This window comes from Cricetulus griseus, chromosome 5 (genome assembly GCF_003668045.3).
Source record: "Cricetulus griseus strain 17A/GY chromosome 5, alternate assembly CriGri-PICRH-1.0, whole genome shotgun sequence".
NCBI classification, from domain to species: domain Eukaryota; kingdom Metazoa; phylum Chordata; class Mammalia; order Rodentia; family Cricetidae; genus Cricetulus; species Cricetulus griseus.
Window position 1 is genome coordinate 122,030,286 of NC_048598.1, and position 9,265 is coordinate 122,039,550.

General features: G+C 46.4%; 1 protein-coding gene across 1 annotated transcript in view; it reads right to left on the bottom strand.

The window, feature by feature from the left end:
* Positions 1-8,947, bottom strand: part of Ttc9 (tetratricopeptide repeat domain 9) — a 33,113-nt gene extending 24,166 nt beyond the window's left edge. The window contains exon 1 of the mRNA XM_027418423.2: positions 8,551-8,947. Within this exon, the coding sequence (XP_027274224.1) occupies positions 8,551-8,947 (397 nt within the window). The remainder of the gene's footprint in view (positions 1-8,550) is intronic.
* Between the last annotated feature and the right edge of the window lie 318 nt (positions 8,948-9,265).

Here is a 9,265-nt window from a genome sequence, read left to right on the forward strand (position 1 = left end):
GGAAGAGGGGGGAGGGAGCTACGAGAATGAGAAGGGAAGAAGAGGAAGGATGCAGAGGTCATGAGGGAGCAGAAAGGTTGAGTCAGGTGTAGATTAGAAGAAAGGATATGTGTAGGTAGGGTTCTAGTTGGGGGGTGGTAGGGGAGGAAGGGAGGGAGAAGGGTACTGGGATTGCCATGTAAATCAATCTTGTTTCTAATTCAAAACAATATAATAAAAAAAAACAAAAAGAAAAGCTGGCTGGAAACAAACCAAGCTAAGGCCAGACATTTATAAGTAATAATACGTCTCTGTATGTATGTTTATTTGGAAGCTGGGTGGCAGGCTCCCAAACAGCAAAGAGTAAAAACAACCAACTATAGGCTTATTCTTCTTTGACCACACAAACCCAGGTCACCTTTCCACTGACATGGGAGGGTGTTCAGGCTTTACAATTTGAATGTGAAATGTTCCCACAGGCTCAACTGTTTGAACAGTTTGTCTCTACTTGGCTGTTTTTGGGGTTGGGAGGTAGCTAGCAGACATAGGGCAGTAGGAACCTGGCTTATGGGATATAGCCCTACTTCCTGCCTGGCACTCTAGCTGATGGCAGCTCATGTAACCAGTCACTGCAGGCTCTCACTGCCTCAGCCACAAATCACTTCTGGAGTCACGCCTTCCCAGCATGAGGGACTGTGAGTCCCAATCAATCCTTCCTTTCTTAATTTGTTTCTCTCATAGATTCTGTCACAGCACAAAAAGTCACTATCACACCAGCTCTACCTGGTCACAGAAGCCAGGACAGACGTTGAAGAAGTCAATCTCTCAGGACTATCATGAAATGAGAAGCCTAGTCCCATGAGGCACAAGAATGGAAAGGGATGCATAAGTTCTAGAAGAAACACAAAAGGATGGACAAGGAGGTTGCCCTGGAAATGTCAAAGCATATCCTTCTAATAGTGGTGAGAAGTACTTTGTGTTATGGCAAAAGAAGAAAGCAGATGGATCACAGAAATTTTAAGAAGGCACCTTTTAGTACCTAAGCCAACGCTCGCAGAGGTCAGAGATGTCAGATTGCCTTTGGCCTTTAAAAAATTTTATTGTTATTATTGTTTAATTATGTGCCTCTGTGTGGGTATGGCACATGGATGTCAGTGTCCGAGGAGGTTAAAAAAAAAAAGTCAGATCCCCACGGAGCTAAAGTCACAGGCAGTTGTGAGCCTCCCAAAGTGGATGCTGGGAACCAAACTCAGGTCCTTTTCAAGAGTGGGACACACTCTTGACAGCTGAGCCATCTCTTTGCCCCCATCTTTAGTCTTTTTGAGTCTCATGCTGTTGTCTGGGCTAGGGCACATGTTACTGTGTTATGATTGAGATTTAGTCACATCCATTATCTGGGAAGAAATATAAAACTGTTTCAAATGTACGTCTGACTCCAAAGGGAATCGGGAAGTCTTGGGTTGGTTGGTTGAGACATCCAGTTTCCATCCTCACTGTTTGGAACAGGTACAGCCTGGTGGCGAATGAGTACAGCGGAAGGAGAGACCGTCCCATCTGTAGCTGGTGCTCAACCTTTAACACCGCAGGAGCAGCTTTTGACTTTTCCACATCTTGGTGTTTTTTTCCTGTCTGTACAGCAGCCAGATCTTTGCATCTTGCACAGACGTTCTTGAGTATTTGGGCTGTGGGAAGTCTGGTTTTACGATCCCTTCAAGAGTTTCTGACTAGAGGCTGCCTGACGAATGTTCCTTGGAGGCCGACTAAGGAGCTTCAAAGTCCACTTTAGACACTCAGCCCTAATTCCAAGGGCAGACTGATCTTCCCAGTGTCTTCCCTGAATGTATTCTACACTTTTAGCCCTCCTATATTTCTTTGGAAGATGATTTTGGAAGCTACATTTATAAGGTCTTTAAGACATATTGTCCTATAGGACAGCCTCAGATAACAGCAGCTTTGATTCTGTCCCCCCCCCCATCTTCCAGTTCTTACCCCACATCTCATCTTTTTGGCCACCTGGTAATGGTTTGTTACTAACGAGTCTTTGAAGATCTCCTCACCTTGCCATCCAGTTGTAATTCCTCCACCTCTATATTAGGCTGCCTAGTTCCACGTCTGTTTTTACTGAATGCTTTTTCTTAAGACTTCATCTCAGAATCTACATCCAGTTTTGTATATTTTAGATGTATCCATTTAGTCATCTCCTACAGTCTCATTGAGCATTGACTTCAAAGGCAAACCACGGATGAAGCTGCCTAGGGCCCTGGCTCTAGTGCTTGCTTTTAGATTCTTCTGGTGCCCTCTTCAAATTATTAACAATTTTGAGCTTGCAATTTGTAGGGAAGGTTTGATGACACCACATAAGATAAGTGCACAAGAGATAAGTGCAACACTGTGCTTTGAAGCCCCATTCACATATGAATTCACACACCCAAAAGCACACACTTCTGACACGTCCATGACACAGGTAAAGGTGTCAGGTCTTTAAGGGGACACAATGGCAAACCCAAGAGACCACACTCTCCCTTAAACAAGAAACTTCTTCTATTTTAGGGGGCACGGAGCAAGGGGGGCATGTTCTAAGTAACGCAAATGTCTTACAAAAGCCAATCATCTCCTTCCCTTTTCTGTTGAATCTCTGGTTTAGCCAACCACTTATGCTGAAAATGGAAGAAAGGAAAAGATGGGTAATCCATGATTCCTTCCTCTTTCCTTACTTACTAGAAAACCCTGTGGAAAGTGTGCATACAGCATCTGCATAGAAAATATACATGCAAGGAAGTTAAATAAAAGCAGTTCATTTGTGCAACATTTCTACTGTTCAAGTAGGAATAAATATGCATGCATGTAGGAACTATAAAATATGAATTGTGTGATTTTTGATTCTACATACAAGTTAAGTTGTCATATTCGCACTTAAAACTGACATCATACAAAACACAGATGAATGGTAAAATTCATTCCAATATAAAAATTTAACTTTCCTTTCTTGAAATGACAGTAAATAGCAAATTTAAAAATCACATGCCAAGAAAGAGAAACCATGAAACAAAAGTTTTATCTTTTGTCTTGTTTTGGTTGGGCCATTTTTGAAACAATCCAGCTTGAATTCAGTATGTAGACCAGACTGGCCAATTCTGGATGCCTATGTAGACCAGGCTGGCTAGCCCTGAACTCAGTATGTAGACCAAGCTAGTTTAGGAGAGCTAGCCTTGAACTCATGACCCTCTTGCCTTAATCTTCCTAGTATTGGGCTGAAGTCATGTCCCAGGTAAAATTTTTATATTTTTAGGATCATTAGTAATATGATTTCCCTGATTTTTTGAACAAGTTCCATATTTTCTTTTCTTTGGTTTTTGTTTTTTGAGACAGGGTGTCTCTATGTAGCCCTGGATGTCCTGGAACTTACACTGTAGGCCAGGCTGGCCTCCAACTTGGAGATTCACCTGCCTTTGCCTCCTGAGTGCTGGGATTAAAGACATGTGCCACCACCACCTGGCTTAAGTTTCATATTTTCATGTTGTGCCAGGCTCTTGTCAAAATTAAGTTCCTATTGCTGTGATGAGCAAAAGCTACTTGGGGAAGAAAGGGTTCATTTGGGCTAGCTCATCCCAAACTCAATTCATCACACAGGGAAAGTTGCTAGGGCATGGGTTCAAGCAGGAACCTGAAGGTAGGAACTGAAGCAGAGTCTATGGAGGGGTGCTGCTTACTGCCTTGCTCTTTGTGGTTCACTCACCCTGCTTTCTTATACAACCCAGGACCACCAGCCCATTATGGGCTAGGCCCTACCACATCAATCATAATCAAGAAAATATCTCACAGATTTTCCTATAGGCCAATTTGATGGGGGCATTTGCTCAGTTGAAGTTTCCTCTTTCCAAATGATTCTGGCTTGTAACAAATTGACAAGAAATTAGGAAAGCTCTGTAAATTATGTGCCCAGCCCTGACCTCTTGATTTCAAGTCATGTCTACTAGAACCAGTAAAGTTAGTTTTAGAGGACACTATCCCAGGATTTCTCTTGGTACAAACTTGCCCCTAGGCCTTGTCATACTTTTATATTGGGGCCTTCAGTTGAGACTAATATGATACTGTCTACCCTTTGGTAAGACAAAACAAGTCTCCTAAACATAGCTCTAAATAGATGGAAAAATGTCAGTAGAACAAAATGGTAAGCATTTATTGCAGGTCATGAGGAATATTAGGACACAAATTTCTAGCCATTGTTTGGACCCAATGGTACCCATTCCTACTACTACCATTTAAATCTTGAGCATCACTTGATAATATCAATAAAGGAATGTGTGGTGCATCTCTGTAGACATACCCCAGATGTAGCCTTCAGAGCCCTAAAAGGAAATGTTCTACCCTTCACGAGATTCCAAGGGCCCAGGAGAATCATGTGTCTTGCTCAGGGTCAACAAGACTCAACCAACAGTCAAATGCATGCTTTCTCTGTGACCTCAGTAAGGCTCAGATTCCTCAGTCTTCCTAGGCAGGTTAGGTTAGCTTGTCTATTGAAATTCTGAAAGGAGAAAATTTGATTCCTTTGAATTTTCCATAGAACAATTCATACAAAATCCCATCTATTAGCCTTGTGCAGCTAGCCAGAGTCCTCCTACCAAAAAATGAAATCTGAGTCAGAACAGGCAATAACCTGGGGCCATTTACAGACTGTCTGTATACCCTTCTTGGACTCCCAGGAACATTCAAATGTGTGTTCTTGAGAATTCTATAGACAGTACATGGGTTCCTGAGCCTAAATTTTCTCTAGATGCCTCACCACAGGCTCTTGTTTGGAGAATATAGCCATTAGCAACACAGCCTAATTCTCTAGGTAGTTCTGGGCTATTCTAAGTCCCTTCCCAATGTCAAGCTCTATCTCTACATATGGCTGGCTTTGTGTGGAGGACAGCACCTTAAGAACCACATCATCAGGCTGCCCAGGGGCCACAAGTACCCTGATGGAAGGGTCAGATGCTTTTCTGCCAGAATGAACTTGCTCTTGCCTACTACTTCCTGTTAGCCAGGACTCAGGGTAAAGGCTCTGTCATGGGCCAGGCTGCACTGTGCTAGCCATAGCTAGAAAAACGCAAGTCTTTTTTCTTTCCTTTCTATCAAAAGATAACTGAAAATACACTGTAGGAGGCACCCTGACCACGCCTCCTGGGGGCTGGCTACAGGTATACCTGGCTACGCCCCTTAGGGCGTGGACAGGATGACATGAGTATAGCTTAAGAGTCACAGGCTTAAGGGACACAAGTGGGAAAGTTCTTTTCTGGCTGTTGCTTCCACTTGCTCTGCTTTCTTGTCGGTTGGCTAGGTGCACTGTAAGTAAAGCATATTTACCTAATAAATACACCCGAACCCTATCTGCTTACGTATTGGTGAATCTCCGTTTATAATACACACTTAAATTTTTTACTTTGTGTTTAAAATAATCTTCATGAGAATATTTTAATGAATCATATAAATACTTCTGACACAATGATAAGTGGGATTAAGAGCAGGACATGTGATTGTATACACAGGAGGGTGAGGAGCCTTGCTTTGTAAACATACACACACACACACACACACACACACACACAAACACACACACACACACACACACACACACACGTCACACGTGCATACATGTACACATCCAACTCAGGTTTGTTTGTTTGTTTGTTTTCTTTTCTTTTTTTTTCTTTTCTTTTTGAGACAGGGTTTCTCTGTATAGCCCTGGTTGTCCTGGAATTCACTCTGTAGACCAGGCTGGCCTTGAACTCAGAGATCTGCCTTCTTCTGCCTCCCAAGTTTTGGGATTAAAGGCGTGTGGCACCACTGCAGGCTAAATATGGATTTCTTGAGGTAGTAAAGTTAGAGGTTGTTCTGCATTTCTTTAAATGTTTTTCTTTTTGTGGTTGCTATATTTTTATTTCCCAAGTAATACTGATTAAAAATATTTACACACCTACTTTTAAGTCCACAGTTTAGCACTCTTATTTGTATGGCTTTAAAAGTTATGTTTTGCTTTTTTTCTAGAAGAAAACATCTATATAGGTATCTACTACTTTGATAATACCATGAAAAAGGATCACTTGCTACTAGCTGGGACTTCAGAGAGACTGGGAACTGATTTTATGAACCAACCCAAAGGAGAGCAATAACAAGTTTCTCATCAAAGTGATTTCTGTGTGGAGCCTTCCTGCCAAGTGACAAATGTTCCACACAGGGTGTAGACTTTGACTTTGACAAAACTGTTCATCTTGTCATCACTCACATGGTTATGTGAGATCTGATGATATAAGAGCCTTGAATCAAGGTACTGTATACTTTTCTTTCCTGATTACCAGGACTGAAGGCTCCCCAAAGAGCTTTGAGAGCCCACATGAGTCTGGGTACCAGTTAGCAGGATTGGTTCAGAAGATGCTAACTTTCTGCATCAAGTTGTGATAGCAAGGGCGTTGCCCTTGGAGATAGATGGCTCTGGAGCCTTGGGATACCCTTCTGCAAACAGATGGCCATATTTCTTTCAGTAGCGTGTGTGTGTGTGTGTGTGTGTGTGTGTGTGTGTGTGTGTGTGTGTGTGTGTATGAGGGGGTGTTCATGCCTTTAATCCTGGCACTTGGAGGCAAGAGGACCTCTGAAATCAAGGCCAGCCTGATCACATAGTTCTAGGCCTGCCAGGGCTACATAGTGAGCCCTGTCTCAAAAAAAAAAAAAAAAAAAGTGCACGTAGATACCTAGTAGTACACATGCTGAAGTATTAATATTAGTAAGTGATGGGCCCCAGAGATGGCAGCACCAGGGAAAGTCTCCCAGGGTCTCTTTCCATTCTGTCACCAGTGAAGTTTTCCAAAGTGTTGGGTGGTGCAGAGAGAAGTAGAGGGGCTGACTAGACCTTAGCCCTGCCCTGACTGGGCTGGCCTGACCAAGGACACATCTTGGGTTTCTCCATGGAAATGTAACTACTTGTGGGGTTGGGGGGAGTGGGGGGGCAGGTGGTGCTAGCTACTTACTGGCCGCTAGCCAGAAGCGTGGGGTGAATGTGGTTCTAGAAGGCCTGTGGATAATACTGAAGTCAGGCTGCATTAGCACTCCAAAATCACTGCATTAGCCATCCAGAGTGCCTCTGCCTCCACCCACAGCTGCTCTGCCCTTTAACTATTCATCGGGGCAGAAGCCAGTATGCCAGGAAACCAGAGGAATCAAGTAGCCTTTTATGGATTCACATATTCCATCTTTCAACCCCATTATTTTCTGTGGTGCCATTATTTGTGATACCGGGACCAATGTCACCATTTCTGTAACTGCACTGCTAGTCCCCTTGGTAATAATCCTTTACGTTGTAAGTTACTTCACAACATATAAAGTGTCTCCCCAGGCTGGGTTTCACCCTAGTAAAGATGATCCCTGATGGGGGCACAGTAGCATGGTGGTTGAGCCCTTGCCTAAAAATGACCTCAAACATGGCATAACGTGAAGGCAGAGGGAGGCTGGTGCTCAAAGCTCAAGGGGACAGCAACAGCAGTTCTACACTTCTGAATGGAGCCTGATGGCTGTAGTATTTTCAACCTCCAGACACTTCCACCACCGTGTCATTCCTGCCCCTCCCCCCACCCCCTTGCTGGAACAGGCCACAGTTAGTTCAGGCAACTTTCGAGGTTGGAAAAGAAGAAATGCCCTTTTATTCTACAAGAAAAGCTTGACTATGTTCAAATCCCAGAACACCGGGTTGGAGTAAGGCAGTTGCTTAGGCCACTGTTTTCCCACAATTCACAGGAAGTCCTTTGAAAGACCCAGAGTTTTCTTTCTGACTTTAAATATTTTATACCAAATATATACATTAACCTCATCTCTAAAGTGCACTGTGAGATGTATGTCTTTAGCCCAACAGAAGAGCCTCATGTATAAGACCAAAAGGGCTAGAGACCTACCATGAACAAGGGGCTTTTGAGACTGCTGGCAACCTGGAGCAACCAGCAAGACCCAGAGAGAAGAAAGTGGCATTTTTAGAATCCATTTTGCTCGGGATGTTGAGGACATCCTGGAAAAATCCCCTTTGCTACCAGGGCAAGAGCACTTGGGAGAAAGCCAGTTCCCACCGGGATGCATACTTAGAGGAAGACATAGGCCAACTTTGGAGCCAGTGATCCTGAGTGGGGCAGGCAGGTGCACTGACTGCCCTTAGAACCCATGGCTTGTGGGGCACGTCTGGGCACTGCCTCTATATTTTGGACCCAGGTTCGCCCGTGAGCAGTAGCTGTTGCCGCCAGACCCACTGGGTCGCCCTCCGTTTGCCCAGCTATTTAAAGGTAAGATTTACCATGTATGTAAGGGAATAGATGACTATGGCCTTTGGAAGGCATCATCTTGAAAGTCACACTTTTTCTCAAGCGCCTCCCTCCCAGGTCTCCTCCCTAGAGCACTCCTAAGAGGGAGTCAGCGCCACGGTGTGCTTCACCGGTGCTCTGGGACCCAGAGGCAATAGATCGGGGCCAGCAGGGGACGTGTGGCCCACGGGGCCCCTGGAGGCCTGGGAAAGGAGGGACATGGGGGGGGGTGCGGCGGGGCGCGGCTCACCTGCCAGGCTGTTGTAACAGTCGATCTCGATAGCTTCTACCGTCTTGCTCTGCTCCTCCGAGAGATGGCTGGGTTTGGAGACCCCGGCCGGGGAAGCTGGCCGCGCGTCCCGCTCCCCTGGGGGCGGCAGCAACCCCTTCAACTCCAGCAACGCTCGGTGGTATTTGCCGATGGCTTCGCGGAATTTCTTGTCCTTGTAGCACTGTGCCCCTTGGCTCTTGAACTCGTGCGCGCGCCGGATGAGCTCCGCGGGCTCGGCCGCCGCCCCAGCCTGGCCCCGATCTGGGGCTCCTCCGCCACCCGGGACGCACGGTGGCGGCGCGGGACGCGGCCCCTCGCCCAGCGCGGGCGGGCTAGGGTTCCCCGAGGGTCGGGCCGCCAAGCCCTTCCTCTCCATCCGGCCGCCGCCCGTGCCTGGAGCGCGCCGCGATCCCGGCTTTAAAAGCGCCGGGCGCTGGCTTCGCGCCCCGCAGACTCGGCGGCGGCCGTGACCCTGGGCGCCGCGCGCTTGCCCCGCACTCCCATTCTAGTCGCCAGCCGCCCGAGGCTGCTCCCTCCTCCTGAGATCGCTCCCCTCCCAGTTCCCTCCCCCGCCCCCGCTCCCGCGGCGCCCGCCCTCGTCCCCGCCCTTCTTTGCTCCTGCAACCTGCCGCCACTGGCTACCGGACCCTGAGAGCGCCTGGCCGTGGTGCAGGGGACAGTGGGCCTGACTGGG